At 37.2% G+C, this 17058-nt stretch overlaps 1 protein-coding gene across 9 annotated transcripts in view; it reads left to right on the top strand.

Moving 5' to 3' along the window:
• CCDC138 (coiled-coil domain containing 138) overlaps positions 1-17058 on the top strand; it is a 111225-nt gene that overhangs the window by 49718 nt on the left and 44449 nt on the right. For 5 of the 9 annotated variants that reach the window (XM_049857096.1, XM_049857098.1, XM_049857095.1 and 2 more), the window contains one exon: positions 1901-2093. The exons of 1 other annotated variant lie outside the window; for it this stretch is intronic. In XM_049857096.1, the coding sequence (XP_049713053.1) occupies positions 1901-2093 (193 nt within the window). Of the gene's footprint in view, positions 1-1900; positions 2094-9439; positions 9974-17058 lie in introns of those variants that run through there. 3 more of the 9 variants (XM_049857100.1, XM_049857101.1, XM_049857099.1) reach the window with 2 other exon arrangements.

The following is a 17058-nucleotide window of genomic DNA, read 5'->3' as shown; positions in this document are numbered from 1 at the left end:
CAATGTATAATTGAATAACAGTGGTTACATTCTTCAAATCCTGCAACCATTCTCACTCCCCTTTTCTGAATTTTTCCTCCCGCATTAACATGAACTCAATTGCCCCCTAAGTTTCCTATCTAACCTTTTGAGTTACTATTGTCAGTTTGATTCCATACAGATAGCCCTTCAAAGAGCACAATGCTCAAAGCAGGTACTCTTTACTAATTAAGCTAAACTGTTGTTTGGCTTCAAGAAAACTAAACGGGGTTATATTTGGTTTAAGGTTTAAACATGGTCTTAGGGCAGTAGTTTCAAGGGTTCATCCAGCCTCCATGGCTCCACAAAGCCTGGATGCCATGAGAATTTGGAATTGTTTTGCATTTTCCCCCCTTTGATCAGGATTCTTCTATAGAATCTTTCATCAAAACGTTCAGTAAAGTTTCTGGGCACCATCCAGTTCTTCTGGTCTCAGGGCAAAGGAGGCAGGGAGTTGTTCATGAAGGCAATTAGCCACACATCCCATATCCTCCTCTTATTCCTGGCTCTCTTTCTTCTTCTGTTGCTCCTGGTGAATAGACACACCAATTATCGTACCTTGGATGACTGCTTGCAAGCTTTTAAGACCCCAGCACTACACAGCAAACTATAGGATAGAACAGAAGCCCTAAACACGATATTCCTATTTTTGGTTTTCAATGGATATGTGAAATACTATTAGAACTTATGCTATTTTAGAAGTATTTATATGCCATTATTTCTCTTCTTCCCATTTTCTTGTTCTAATTTATTCTCAGTAAATTGAAATTTTAGATGTTCTGAAATCACTGTGGTATTTATAGTCATCCTGACCTATGAGGCAGTGAGGCTGCAGATGATCATTTCATAAGCTAAGATAGTAAGATGTCCCTGAGAAACCAGTCATCGATAATGGTGAGGAGTAAAGAACCTATAGGGTAGGATGTCTCCCTCTGTTCCATGGAGTTTCTCTTTGCTGGAAATATAATCTTAAACTGTCCTTAAATGTTTTGAAATTGAATACTGTTTCAATGCTTCTAATTTTATTCTTAGAAATTACTGTTTTCAATTTCTTGATTTTAGTCTGTCCGTTTCTTTTTAGAAAACAGCTGTTCTTAATTTTAAGGAGCCCTGGTGGTACATTGGTTAAGTGCTTGGCTAGTAACCGAAAGGTTGTCAGTTCAAACCCACCTAGTTGCTGTGAGGGAGAAAAACCTGGCAATCTGCTTCCTTAAAGATGACCAAAACCAAACTGATTGCCGCTGAGTCAATCCTGACTCATAGCAACCTTATAGGACCGAATAGAACTGCCACATAGGGTTTTTATGGCTGTAAATCTTTCTTCCACAGAGTGGCTGATGGGTTCGAATCGCTGACCTTTTGGTTAGCAGCCAGGTGCTTTAACCACTGCAGTACCAGGGCTGGGTAAAGATTAAACCAAACCCAAACTCAGTGCCATCCAGTTGATTCCAACTCATAGCGACCTTATAGGACAGAGTAGAACTGCCCCATAGAGTTTCCAAGGAGCACCTGGCGGATTTGAACTGCCGACCTTTGGTTAGCAGCCATAGCACTTAACCACTACACCACCAGGGTTTCCAGGTAAAGAGTACAGCCTAGGAAATCCTACGGGGCAGATCCACTCTGTCACATGGGGTCGCTGTGAGTTGAAAATCAACTCAATGACACGTAACAACAATAACCTAAAAATTGATGGTAGAATTGTTACTTTCCAATTTTGCCTATTTTTAACTCCATTTTATATTTTTAGTTAGTAAAAAAATTGACTTATTTTTAGCACATATATTTGTAGCATTCAAAATATACTTAAGTTAGAGTGAGTGGGTTTTTTCATTTTCTGAGCATGAATAAGTATATTAAGATATTTTTATATTTTTAACAGCATTCAACTCTGACATCAACGTTGAGAAGATTGGGTGAAGACATATTCAAAGGAGTAGTAACTAAGGGAATTCAGGATAATTCCTTAGAGCATTCTGTGGAGAATAAACCAAAGACAGCTGCTTTTTTTAAGAGCTCCAGTTTACCACTGAGATTTTTATCAACCTTAATTGTTCTTAAAACAGTAACTCAAGGTGAGCTTTCAGATGTGTTTATGGTATAATTTTGATAAATAATCAGGAGAAAATACTATATAATAAAGCAATTCTTATATAATTAATACAGGCTTTACATTTTCAGAATTAGATTTTAAGTTGTTTTATAATGGTGCCCATTATAAAAAACTACTTTTATTTGTGAAATTTTAAGAAGTGGAAGATTCAGTTGGATTGTCACTGCTTCCTGGAAGCCTTTGTTGAGTGCCTTAGACCATCTTCCTCTACTGTGTTTACCACTATGATTGTTTTTGCCATGTAGCATTGAAAATGCTTGGTAGTGTGTTCTTTTTCGCTAGATGACAGGTTGGTAAACTACAGCGCTGGGCTCAATCCAGCCCACTGCTGTTTTTTTTTTTTTATAATATATATGTATTTTTTATTGTAATATATAAGTAACAAAATACCACTATCGTTTTGTAAAAAAAAATATTATTGGAACACAGCCATGCTTTTTTTTCTACGTATCGTCTATGACTACATTTGTGCTATGACAGCAAAGTTGAATAGTTACAGCAGAGATTGTATGTCGTAGTTATCTAGTGCTGCTATAACAAATACCATAAGTGGGTGGCTTTAACAAACAAATTCATTTTCTCACAGTTCAGGAGGCTGGAAGTCCAAATTCGGGGTGCTGGTTCTAGGGGTAGGTTTCCTCTCTCTGGGTTCTAGAGGAAGGCCCTTGTCTCTGCTGAGCTTCTGCTCCTGGGTGATCTTCATGTGGCTTGGCATCTCTCTGCCCCCATCTCTGCTTTCTTGCTTGTCCTAATCTACTGTTTTTATATTTTATAAGAGATTGACTCAAAACATACCCTGCATTAATCCTGCATCATTAACATAACAAAAAGCCCCTTCCCACCTGGGATTATAACCACAAGCATAAACCTGTTGCCATCCAGTCAATTCTGACTCATAGCGACCCTAAAGGACAGAGTAGAACTGCCCCATAGAGTTTCCAAGGAGCGCCTGGTGGATTCGAACTACTGACCTTTTGGTTAGCAGCCATAGCACTTAACCACTATGCCACCAGGATTTCCACCACAAGCATAGAGGTTAGGATTTACAACACATATTTTTGGGGAAACAATTCAATCCATAACACTTTATGACCCCCCAAAACTTATAATCTTTATTATCTCGCTCTTTACAGAAGAAGTTTGTCAACTCCTGTACTAGTTCATAAACTTAATGAGGGAAATAATAGTGTCTTTGTTTACCATTGTCTCTCCCTGCACCTAACATAGTGCTTGATGTATAATAGTGAATAAGGAAATGAATGAATTTAAAAAAATGTTTCAAAGTCGGTCATGATTAGCACAGTTTGAATATGTAGCTATAACTAGTTATCTTTTTAGCTTATAAACATAAGAATATTTGTTAAAGCGAGTCATTCCATTATAGCCAAACAATAAATGTACTATCTTCCTATCTTCTCTAGTTGTTACATAATATGACTCAGACTGATTGTTTTTTTTAAATGGTCAATGACAGTCATTTAATATGGCTGCTTTCTCTGAAATATGTTCTGTTTAGTTACTTCCGATGGTCTGGAATCGAGGAAAAAGAAAAAACTATAACTGAGTCTTCTTAGTTATTTTGCCTCTTTATAGTTGTGGCTCTCAAAGGTTTAGCAGACTGGGTGATAGGTCTTTCAAAGGTCAGTTTATGGGAAGGGGATATTAGCCCAAAATAAAGTTTACCACAGGCCTGTCTCAGAAACTTAAAAATCTGTATATACTATATAGAGCTTTCGACGGCACTGGGCGCTGGGTTAAATAGAGCTTTAGCAAACAGACTATAACCATACATTAAAATATCTCACCAGAGAGAAATTGAAGACGCTTGAATATAAGAAAAGTTCTTAACCATTATCCATCCATTATTTTTTTCATTGTACTTTACATGGAAGTTTACAATTCAAGTCAGTTTCTCATACAAAAGCTTACACGCACATTGTTACGTGACCTGCAGTTGTTGTCCCTACAATCTGACAGCACACTCTTCTCTCCACCCTGTATTCCCGTTGTCCATTCAGCCGGTTCCTGTCCCCCTCTGCCTTCTCATCTAGCCTGCAGACAGAAGCTGCCCACATAGTCTCATGTGTCTACTTGAGCTAAGAAGCACACACCTCATCAATATCATTTTATGTCTTATAGTCCAGTCTAATCTTTGTCTGAAGAGTTGGCTTCAAGAAACTAAGAAAAATATTTAAATTGTATCTCAACATACACTATGACATCATTTGATAATATATAACATTCATTCCTGATAAAACTCTAAAAAAGGCAAAAACACAGTAAAACCAAAACTAAACCCATTGCCATCAAGTCAATTCTGACTCATAGCAACCCTACAGTACACAGTAGAACTGCCCCATAGAGTTTCCAAGGAGCGCCTGGTAGATTCAAACTGTCATCCTATTGGTTAGCAGTCATAGCTCTTAACCACTATGCCACCAGGGTTTCCAGAAGCACAGTAAAGGGTATTTATTTGAAATGGAGAAATAAAACGGGGAAATTATGTGCACCCTGTAACTACTTCTGTACAACACAGTATTGCATATGCTGACTAACTGTAATGAGGCATCAACAAAAGAAGGATAAATATTGGAAAGGAGTAGAAAATACTACCAGTGGATATTCTAACTATATAAGGCTAGGACATTCAAAGAAATTGGCTAGAAATTTTCTAGAAAGAATTTATGTTTCAGAAAATGAACTCCAGAAGAAATCCATAAAGAAATCTGTTGGCTTTCTAGATATTAGTAATAGGCAGCCATAATACACATGCGAAAAGAAATATTGCTCAGTGAAACAAAATAAAAAATGTAAAATCTAGATATTAACCTAATACAGTGTTTATAAAGCCTCGTCCTTTTTGAAATGTAACAGTATTAAAAAAGAGATACTTAGTGGATAAATGAATAGGTTAATAAAGATTATTACTGAAGTTAAATGGCAGAACTAAAGGGTTTTTATTATTCTTACTTTGAAGATCAAGTGTAATAAAAAATCTAAGGTGCCCTAAGTGGCTTAATGTAATACTAATTAAAGTTCCAATATGGTTTATATAACTTGAGAAAGCGATGAAGTTTATGTGAAAAAAATTACCAAAAAATATGATTAAAAAAACACTGGGGCAGAGGCTTGCTTTAGCAGTTTTTAAAAACGGTTGTGATATAGAATAATATTAGCTTAGTAATGTTGATTTAAAACATCAAAATAGAACAGTGAGAATAAGAAGCTCAGAAATGATACAAAATTGGTACTTCATAAATATTTATTGAATGAATGCATTTGAATGCTTCCTTGTGTGAGTCATTTTTTTAAGAACATAGAAAAGAATTCATGAGATAGTCTCTGCTCTCAAAGAAGTTAGAATCTAGTGTTTAAGTAGATTGTAAATATTTCGTTTTGCTTCAACTTATAAATAACAGTGTGGTGGAAATTTGAGCAGTGTGCTACTGGGGTAAAGAAAAATGCTAAGTTACTTCTGGTGGTATGAAGAGGGGGATAAGGAGAGGATTTACTATGAGTTAGCATTTGAGCTGGACCATTAAGGATGTGAAGACTTTCATAGGCCATTCCTGAGGAAACAATATAAGGAAAAGCTTGGAGTTAGGAAAGAGCTTGGCATGTAAGAGGACCAGTGTGTTGTCAAATATTAAAGGATGTGGTGGGATTACAGATGCTCGTTGAATGTCATAGTAAGGAGTTTAGGTATATATTTTGTTTTCAGATGATCTTTGGGCAGGTATGCCGGCTCTGCTTATTTAGCAATGTTTCATGAATTTTATTTTATTTTGCTTTTCTGCTTTATTAAATATTAGACTTCTTTAAAAATGGCTTCCCGCTTTGATGGAGTAACAGGCACCAAATTTACTTCCTGCCTTAAGCCATTAAAAAACCTGAAAAAAAAAAAAAAAGGAAACAAAGGTTTTCAGAAAATTGACACCTCAGGAAAGTGATCACTGAGAGAAGGGAAGTAAACAAGGTGAGCTTACTATCTAGAGAGAATTTCCAAGCCATAGTGCAGGGAAGGGGAATGAAAACAGAACCAGGTGGTCTCCCTGAGAATTCAGGGAAGCCGAATAGGCTGGTATTTGCAGAACAGCATCCTGAAGAGGCGGGAGCTTCCAGAAGAGGCGGGAGCTTCCAGAAGAGGCGAGAGCTTCCAGAAGAGGCGGGAGCTTCCTGAAGAGGCGGGGGCTTCCAGAAGAGGCGGGGGCTTCCCGAAGAGGCGGGAGCTTCCCGAAGAGGCGGGAGCTTCCAGAAGAGGCGGGAGCTTCCTGAAGAGGCGAGAACTGCACAGTAGAGAACACTGGATATCTGACTCTTTCTGTCCAATCATTAGCCGAGTGCAGATCAGCACATGTGTTGAGGAAACTACCAGAAAGGAACAGGTGACACAGTCCTACAGGCTCACTAGGGAGGGAAATAGTTGTCTTCCCACCAGCCAATGTGGAAAAACCTTGTAACTAACATGACAGTGGGTAGAATACCCAAGAGGGTGTATTTCCTTAATAGTGGGGCAGACTCAGCCCCAGAGGAGAGGCAGCTCTGATCTCATCTTAAAAAGTTTAGAAGCAAAGAAATAATCTGAAAGCAGAGAAATCAAGAAAGAATGAAACTCTCCAAGTGACTATATTATAGAACAATAATGAAGAATATTTATAGGAAAATAAAAATAGCCAGTACTCAAGAAGGTAAAATTCACAATGCCTGGTATCCAATAAAAAATTAATAGGAAAATGTGTCCCATAATGAGGAAAAAAAAAAATAATATAAACTGACCAGAAATCCGAAAATGACACTGATGATAGATTTAGTATACAGGGACACTAAAACAGTTGTAATAACTATAGTCCATATGTTTGAGAAGGTAGAAGAAAGCATGTACCTGATAAGGAGATACATGGAAAAAATAAAAATACCCAATCAAATTCTAGAGATGAAAAATATAGTGTCTGAGATTAAAAAATATACAAATGGGATTATACACTATAGACAAAAGACTAGTAAGCTCAAAGACATAGCAGTAGAAACTGTCCAAAAATGAAACACATATTAAAAAAAAACTATGAAAATGAACAGGGCATCAGTAAGTTGTGGGACAATTCATACAGCTTAATATATGTGTAATTAGAGTCCTTGAAGAAGGGAGACAGAAGAAAGATTTGAAAAAATAATGGCCCAGAATTTTCCAACAATGATGAAAACAGTGAATACACAGATCCAAGGAGCTCAGTGAACACCAAGCACAAGAAATATGAAGAAAACTATAGCAAGGCAGGAAGACTCATTAACAACCTGCATTATGCAGATGACACAACCTTGCTTGCTGACAGTGAAGAGGACTTGAAGCACTTACTGATGAAGATCAAAGACCACAGCCTTCAATATGGATTGCACCTCGACATAAAACAAAAATCCTCACTACTGGACCAATAACCAACACTGTGATAAATGAAGAAAAGATTCAGGTTGTCAAGAATTTCATTTTACTTGGATCCACAATCAACGCCCATGGAAGCAGCAGTCAAGAAATCAAAAGACACATTGCATTGGGCAAATCGGCTGCAAAAGACCCCTTTAAAGTGTTGAAAAGCAAAGATGTCGTCTTGAGGTCTAAGGTGTGTCTGACCCAAGCCATGGTATTTTCAATTACATCATATGCAGCGTGAAAGCTGGACAATGAATAAGGAAGACCGAAGAAGAACTGACTCCTTTGAATTGTGGTGTTGGTGAAGAATATTGAATATGCCATGGATTGCCAAAAGAATGAACAAATCTGTCTTGTAAGAGGTACAACCAGAATGCTCCTTGGAAGCAAGGATGGTGAGACTATGTCTTATATACTTTGGACATGTTGTCAGGAAGGATCAGTCCCTGAAGAAGGACATCATGCTTGGTAAAATACAGTGTCAGGGAAAAAAAGGAAGACCCTAAACAAGATGGAGTGGCACAGTGGCTGCAACAATGGGCTCATGCATAAGAACGATTTTGAGTATGATGCAGAACCAGGCAGTGTTTCGTTCTGTAGGATGTAGGGTCATCAGGAGTTGGAACCAACTCAGTGGCACCTAACAACAACAATGAACAAGCTTCTGTCTAATTTCATATCTGAAGGTACATACATGCATGGTGCGTGTGTAGGAGGGTATTTTTGCAGCTTCAGTGGAAGGTAAAGAGCACTGGACTTGGGTTTGAGTGGGGCACAGCTGATTTCCTGGTGATCTTGGCCATGTGATTTAGCTTTTCACTGTCTGACGAAAGTAGTGGTAGCTCTTTTGTGGAGTTATTGAAGCAATATTTATTTGACAAATATTTTGTTGCCTTGCATTTTCTTTCATTCATTGCAGACGATACGAAAATCAAATGCAGTGATACATATACAATAGAATGGGTTACTTCTCAGCCATAAAGAGAAATGAAGTCCTGATACATGCTACAACTTGAATGAACCTTGAAAACATTATGCTGAGTGAAATAAGTCAGTCACAAAAGGTCAAACATGGTTTCACTTATACGAAATACCTAGAACCGTCAAGTATATACAGACCTAAGTTTATTAGTGGTTACCAGGTGTCTTAGTCATCTAGTGCTGCCATAACAGAGATACCACAGGTGGATGGCTTTAACAAACACAAATTTATTCTTTCAAAGTCTAGGAGGCTAGATAAGTCTGAATTCAGCGTGCTATCTCCAGGGGAAGGCTCTTTCTCTAGGTTCTAGGGGAAGGTCTTTGTCATCAGTCTTCCCTTGGTCTAGGAGCTTCTCAGCACAGGAACTCCAGGTCCAAAGGACATGCCCAGCTCCCAGTGCTTCTTTCTTGGTGGTAGGAGGTCCCTCTCTCTCTGCTCCCTTCTCTGTCTTATCTGTTGTAAGATAAAAGGTGATACAGGCCACACCTCAGGACAACTCCCCTTAGATCAGATCAGGGCTGTGACCTGAGTAAGGATACTACATCCCACTCTGATCCTCTTTAACATAACCTAATCTTGTGTTACTAACCACAGGCAGAGATTAGGATTTACAACATTTAGGAAAATTACATCAAATCACAAAATGAAGGACAACCACACAATACTGGGAATCATGACCAAGCCAAGTTGACACATGTTTTTGGGGGACACAATTCATCTGCAGTTTGTATGTTGTTATTGTTTGTATCCTATTAATGCTGTGTATCAGGGCTTCTAGCATTGATCCTATTTTTTCTTCTATGATCTTTATAGTTTTTGTTTCATATTTAGGTCTTTGATCCACTTTGAATTAGTTTTTGTGTATGGTGTGAGATATGGGTCCTGTTTCATTTTTTTGCAGATGGACATCCAGTTTTGCCAGCATCATTTGTTAAAAAGACTGTCTTCCCCATTTGATGGACTTCGGGCCCTTGTCGAAGATACAGACTGTAGGTAGACGGAGTTACACCTGGGTTCTCACTTCTGTTCCGTTGGTCAATGTATCTGTCACTGTACCAGTACCAGGCTGTTTTGATTCCCGTAGCTATGTAGTAGGTTCTGAGGTCAGGTAGTGTGAGTCCTCCTACTTTATTCTTCTTCAGTAGTGCTTTACTTATCCGGGGCCTCTTCATTTCCCGTATAAAATTAATGATTAGTTTTTCCATCTCTTTAAAGAATGTTGATGATATCTGGATCGGGATTGCATTGTATTCGTAGATTGCTTTGGGTAGAATTGTCATTTTCACAATGTTGAATCTACCTATCTGTGAACATTGTATTGTAGATCTCTTTTGGTTTCTTGCACTAGTGTTGTGTAGTTTTCTTTGTACAGGTCTTTTACATCCCTGGTTAGACATATTCCTCAGTATTTTCTCTTTTTAGGGGTTATTATAAATGGTATTGTTTTCCTGATTTCGTTTTCATCATTCTCTTTATCGGCATGTAGGAATCCAGCTGGTTTTTGTATGTTTGTCTTGTATCCTGCTAATCTGCTGAATCTTTCTATTAGTTCCAGTAGTTTTCTCATGGAGTCTTTTGGGTTTTCTACGTCTAGTATCATATCATCGGCAAATAGGGACAGTTTAACTTCTTCATTACCAATTTAGATGCCCTTTATTTCTGTTTCTTACCTTATCGCTCTAGCTAGGACTTCCAACACAATGTTAAATAGGAGTGGTGATGAAAAGGGCATCCTTATCTTGTTCCTTTTCCCAAGGGGAGTGTTTTCAGCTTCTCTCCATTAAAAATGATGTTGGCCGTTGATTTTTATTTCCCAAGGGGAGTGTTTTCAGCTTCTCTCCATTAAAAATGATGTTGGCCGTTGATTTTATATAGATGCCCTTTATTATGTTGAGGAATTTCCCTTCTATACCTGTTTTTTTGAACGTTTTTATCAGGAATAGGTGTTGGACTTTGTTGAATGCCTTTTCTGTGCTGATGGAGGTGCTGTTTATGTGGTGGATTATGCTGGTTGATTTTCTAATGTTGAACCATCCTTGCATACCTGGTATGAACCCTACTTGGTCGTGGTGTGTTATTTTTTTGATATGATGCTGAATTCTATTGGATAGAATTTTGTTGAGAATTTTTACATCTCGATTAGTGGGAGATATTGGTGTGTAATTTTCTTTTTTTGTGGTATTTTTGTCTGGTTTTGATATCAGGGCTATACTGGCTTCATAGAATGAATTTGGAAGCATCTCTTCCTTTTCTCTGTTCTGAAATAGTTTGACTAGTACTAGTATAAGCTCTTCTCAGAATGTTTGGTAGAATTTTCCAGTGAAGCTGTCTGGGCCAGGGCTTTTTTTTTGTAGGGAGTTTTTTTAAATTACCTTTTCAATCTCTTCTTTTTAAAAATATATTTTTAATGTAACCTTTGAGAACTTTAAAAATTGTGGCAACTTCCATGGGAAGTAAGAGTCAGAACTAAGAGAGGACCCACTTCCTTTGATTACTACTTAAAAAAGACAGCTAAGTATTTGTGTAATGCATCCTAGCAGCCTAGCTCTTGGAAAAGCAGTTCTTTAAAGCTAAATAATAGATGTGACTCAAGAAAAAAGAGGAGGGGATGGCATGGTCTGTAGGTAAAAGTATTTTGGAAATTTTGAGATAAGCAAGTTGAATAGATGTCATTCCTTTAATATGCTAGTGACCGTTATGAATCTCTAAAACCCAAACATTCTGTATGCAACATCTCTCAAACTTATTTAACTTCCAAACATTTTGTTGAAGATCAACACACGGGGCTAGTTTTCTGAGAGGACAGTTTGGGAAATGCTGGCTACAGTTTGTGGTGTACCTTTGTAATATATTACCCTGTGAAATGCTGTCCCTTATAGTATGGATTGAATTGTGTCCTCCCAAAATGTGTGTCAACTTGGCTAGGCCATAATTCCCAGTATTGTGTGATTGTCTACCATTTTGTCATCTGATGTGATTTTTCTATGTGATGTAAATCCTACCTCTATGATGTTAATGAGGCAGAATTAGAGGCAATTATGTTAATGAGGCAGGACTCAATCTACAAGATTAGATTGTCTCTTGAGTCAATCTTTTTGGAGATACAAAAGAGAAAAGGGAGCAGAAAGACAGCCACCAAGAAAGCAGTACCGGAAGCGGAGTGTCTTTTGGAGCCAGAGCTCCTGCTCTGAGAAGCTCCTAGACCAGAGGAAGATTGATGACAAGGATGTTCCGCCAGAGCTGACACAGAGAGAAAATCTTCCCCTGTGCTGATGCCCTGAATTTGGACTTCTAGCCTCCTAACCTGTGAGAGAATAAATTCCTCTTTGTTAAAGCCATCCATAAGTGGCTCCAAGTTTACCTAGGTATCAAGTCCCAGAACTGATCAACTGATTTCCTTTTTAACTCATGTATTTTCCTACTTTGTTCTCAGATGCCACTGAGAAGATTGAAAGGAGCCTATTGTATCTCGATTTATATAATCTCAGAATATAGCAAAGCAAGCTAAAGAGCCAGGAAAGAAAAAAATATTTACTGATTATTAGGAGAAACAATTATCAGTATGGAGAGAAAGAACATTTAGATATACTCTCTTATCACACATTGCAACAAATGCTTGGAGGACTAAAATTTTAAACATAAGAAAAACTCTTCAGTCAGAACAATATACTTAAGTGTCATAAGGAGACATTTGCCTATTTTTAAAATATAAGTATCACAAGATTGATAAATTTAGTAGAAAAAAAGAGAAAAATAGTCTTTGAAGAAAAAAATTAATTTATTGGAGAAATGCTTAATGACCCAAATACATATAGATCTAAAAGATAATGTATGGTTTCCATTGAATGGATAGTGTAAATAGATTGTTCATGTAAAAATGAACATGGATACTAATACCTGATATGAGTTTGACACTCTAATTAAATGCCAGACATTATGCTAAGCTCTTTATATATTATCTCTGGATATTATTATACCTGTATGGCTGACGAGGTTTATAGAGGTTAAATAATTGTGCCAACCACACAACTAGTGTTTGACAGTCTAATTCAGCCTGGGTCTATTAATTTCTAAAGCCTATGACCTTGAATGCTACTATATGACTTCTTAAGAGAATGTGCTTTCTGAAATAACCAAAGAAATAATAATAATTACATAGCACTTACTATATTATAGGCTAAGCACTTTATATACATTAACTCATTTAATCCACACGGTTATGTGATGGTGTTATTAATATCTCAGTTTTGCAAACGGGGAAATTGAGGCATAGAGAGGTCAAGCCCGCTCTTTTAATCACTATGCTATGCTGAATCTCTGAAGTAAAATTTAACTGTATGGTGTAACCTAACTCCATTACATTCACAGAAATAAAAAGATGGAGTATAATGTATCTCTGAGAGGAAACAGATACGGTTTGATTGCATTGTAAATTATGATCATTTTTGAAGGGCATTCTGCTCACAGGAGCCACCAAAATGCATCATAACCTTTAATGAGATTTATTGCAAGGAAGAAACTCAAAAAAGTTCAAAAGGTGTTGGTGCGCTATTTATAATAATGGTAAATGATAAATAACTGACGAACTCACAGTTGGAATAGTGAACAAAATGAAGATTAACTGTTGCTGAAATTGTTCTTATCATTTCACTTGTTATTTCAAATTTATTCTTGACAGTAATCTCGTGAGGTAGGCCTTGTTGCCATTTTTACAGAAGAGCAAACGGAGGGCCAGGCAAATGTAATGAACCAAGATCTTTTTTTGACCCCACACACTGGACTCTTAACAATATTCATCATGCACACAATGGAAAGTTGTATATCATCAACAATTATGTTGCTGTTATTGGATGCCATCGAGTCGATTTCAGCTTGTGTAGATAAGGGAATCCCTGTGAAAACATTTTAATTAGTTAAACCTCCAATATGTATGTACTAATTTAATCTCTGTAGACATCCAGTAGTTGTTAAAAGAGGTCAAAGAATCTTGTTCTATTTTGTTTAGGGACAACTTTCTTTTCTTCTATATCTTTAATTAAGTATGCTTTTAAGAAAATGTGTACACTAGGACTAGTTCTGGTGTCCTGCTTTACTCAGCACTTGGCTCTCAATTTATGCAAATTTATATACTTATAAACTGTGTACTTATACTTCAGGCCTAGCGATGTGGGAAATTATTGCCATCTTCAGATAACTGAAATGTTTGATTTGGTATAGGACATAAGTATAATGTAGTAGTTAAGAACCTCAACTTGAGTCAGACAACTGAGGTTCATATCTCAGCTCCATCACTAGTATGTGACCTTGAGGGGGTTACTTCTTTTCTGTGTTTTCAGTACAACTTTTTTGTTGTTGTTCTCTTAGATTAAATGAGGTAATTAATCTAAAGGTTTAGCAAAGAGTCTGGCATGTGGTAAGCTCTGAATAAGCTAGTGGCTATCATTATCATAAACATTGTTATTATTATTTATTATTGTTCAAGTTCTAAGAGTTGGTTTTACTTGAGATCAAATAATTGAGGCCTGTTAAGCTGCATTAGTTATCTATTACTGCATAATAAACCACCAAATACTTAGAGGCTTAAACAACAACCATTTTATATATAACTAGCACATTATTCTTTGGGTTGGCAATTTAGGCTAGGCTCAGTTGGGTGGTTTTTCTGGTCTGAGCTAGGTTCCCTTGTTCTTGGTTGAGCTTGTTCGTATATTTGGGGCCTGGTGGTGTAACAGTTAAGCGCTTGGCTGATAACCAAAAGGTTGGTGAAATTCAACTAGTAGCTCCACAGGGAAAGGACCTGGCATTCTGCTCCTGTAGAGATTACAACCTAGAAAATTTTGTGGGGCAGTTCCACTCTGTCATATGAGGTTTCTATGAGTTGGAATTGACCCAACAGCACCTAACAACAGTAACAGGCTGGGATGACTTGGGGGGTCTTTGTCCGTGCGGTCTTCACTCTCAAGCAGGCTACGAAAGTTTCCTAATCATTTTTGAATCTACCATATAGACTAAATAAACTTCCTGTTTCATAGTCATGAAGATGAGCAGATTGACTTTTTTTTCTCTCCGTTGCCCTCTTCCCCCATCTTCTGGTAGTCATTAATCTTCTTTTGTCTCAATAGATTTACCTATTCTAGGTATTTCAGTAAGTGGAAACATAAAATATTTGTCCTTTTGTGTCTTGCTTATTTCATCCAGCATAAATAATGTTTTCAAGGTTCATTTGTGGTGATGGCATATATAAGAACTTCATTTCTCTTTATGGCTGAATAATTTCCATTGCATGTATATCCCATATTTTGTTTATCTGTTCATCTGTTGATGGACACTTGGGTTGTTTCCACCTTTTGGCTGTCGTGAATAATATTGCAATGAACATTGGTGAACAGATTTGACTTTTTTAAAATAGTATTTTATTGTGTTTTCAGTGAAAGTTTACACAGCAAGTTAGATTCCCATTTAATAATTGCTACACATATTGTTCAGAGACATTGATTTCATTTTTCTTAATGTTTTAACATTCTCATTAATTTCCCTCTGGCCTTTCACTTCCAGTAGTCTGGTTTCCCTGTCCCCTCACCCTTTCGTCCTTGCTTCAGAGTAATTGTTGGGCATTTGGTTTCATATCGATGATATTTTACAGGTGTGAAGTACTCACTGGTAATACTCTTTATTTTATGACCCAGTCTGTTGTTTAGCTAAAAGATGATTTGGGGGTAGTTTTGGTTCAAGGTTTATAGGGTACCTCAGGGCGATAGTCTCGGGGAGTCCTCTAGTCTCAACTTGTCCAGTAAGTCTAGACTTTTGAAGAATTTGAGTTCTGTTCCACATTTTTCTCCCTTAATAAAGGACTTTTGTTTTTAAATTTGGAAACTTGGTATACCTTCTAATATTCAGCCTATTTAATCTTTTCATATAATGTGTTAATAAGAAATGAAGTAATTTGTGTCAAGTACAGTAGGTGGCACTGTGATAAAACTTCTGTTCCTATAAAGAATTGAGTTTAGAATTCATCTGTGCTTTTACCTGTCCTGGAGCTAAATGGAGACAGGTTTCTAAACAGGCAAGTCTGAACGAACGCTAGCAACTTTACTTAACCGAAATAGACATTTTTTGCAATGTTTTATTTTATATAAACTGAAAAAATTAAGTGCAATGATATGTTTCTTGAAAGAAACTCTGCCAGAAATAAAAATGGAGTGTACTATAAATTTATCCATAGGCAAAGATCTTAATTTCTCAGAATTATTTCATGTGTGTTTTAATTTCATACAAGTTATTCTCAGCTTCTCATTCTTAACAACTAGAGTTTTAAATTATTTCGTTATTGTTTACGTAAGCTGAAACAGCAAGGAAGAAATGCAACATTAGACCAGAACTGAACACATTTTAATATGGCAATCTCATCTTTTCAGTGTATCTCAAGGCACTTCTTTTAGACAGTTTTCTCACTAAAAAAATTAACTCGCTGTTATTTGACTAGCATGACCACTTTTGTATTACTTATAAATAATACTTAGAGAGTTTTAGAACACTTAAATATTCTTATACATTTAAAAACACATGTAAAACTCTTGTAAGAGTAACGGCTTGGATTGTTTTGATGTACTGACGTGTAATAATAATACAAGTATCTTCTTATTTGCAATGATTCTGGTTAAATTTAGGGGATCTCAATCTTGGCTTTACAAACTTCACAGTCATCTCTGGAACGTCTTAAACATACAGCTCCAGGGATTCTGATTCAACAGGTGTCATCATAGCAAAATCTTACTAAATTCTTTTTTTTTTTTTATTGTGCTTTAAGTGAAAGTTTACAAATCAAGTGAGTCTCTCATACAAAAATTTATATATACTTTGCTATATACTCCTAGTTGCTCTCCCTAGTGAGACACCACACTCCTTCCCTCCCCTCTCTGTTTTCATGTCCATTTGTCCAGCTTCTCACCCGCTCTGCCCTCTCATCTCCCCTCCAGACAGGAGCTGCCCACATAGTCTCATGTGTCTACTTAATCCAAGAATCTCAGTCTTCACCAGTATCATTTTCTATCCCATAGTCCAGGCCAATCCCTGTCTGAAGAGTTGGCTTTGGGAATGATCCCTGTCTTGGGCTAACAGAAGGTCTGGGGACATGACCTCCCGGGTCCTTCTAGTCTTAGTCAGACCATTAAGTCTGGTCTTTTTATGAGAATTTGAGGTCTGCATCCTACTGCTCACCTGTTCCCTCAGGGGTTCTCTGTTGTGTTGCCTGTTAGGGCAGTCATCGGTTGTAAACGGCACCATTTAGTTCTTCTGGTCTCAGGTTGATGTAGCCTCTGGTTTATGTGCCCCTTTCTGTCTCTTGGGCTCATAATTACCTTGTGTCTTTAGTGTCCGTCATTCTCCTTTGCTCCAGGTGGGTTGAGACCCATTGATGCATCTTAGATGGCCACTTGCAAGCATTTAAGACCCCAGATGCCACTCTCCAAAGTGGGATGCAGAATGTTTTCTTAATACATTTTATTATGCCAGTAGACCTAG

The sequence above is a fragment of the Elephas maximus genome, chromosome 17 (assembly GCF_024166365.1).
Source record: "Elephas maximus indicus isolate mEleMax1 chromosome 17, mEleMax1 primary haplotype, whole genome shotgun sequence".
NCBI classification, from domain to species: Eukaryota; Metazoa; Chordata; class Mammalia; order Proboscidea; family Elephantidae; genus Elephas; species Elephas maximus.
Note: the sequence above shows the minus strand (reverse complement) of the source record. Positions and strands in the feature narration are given on the sequence as shown.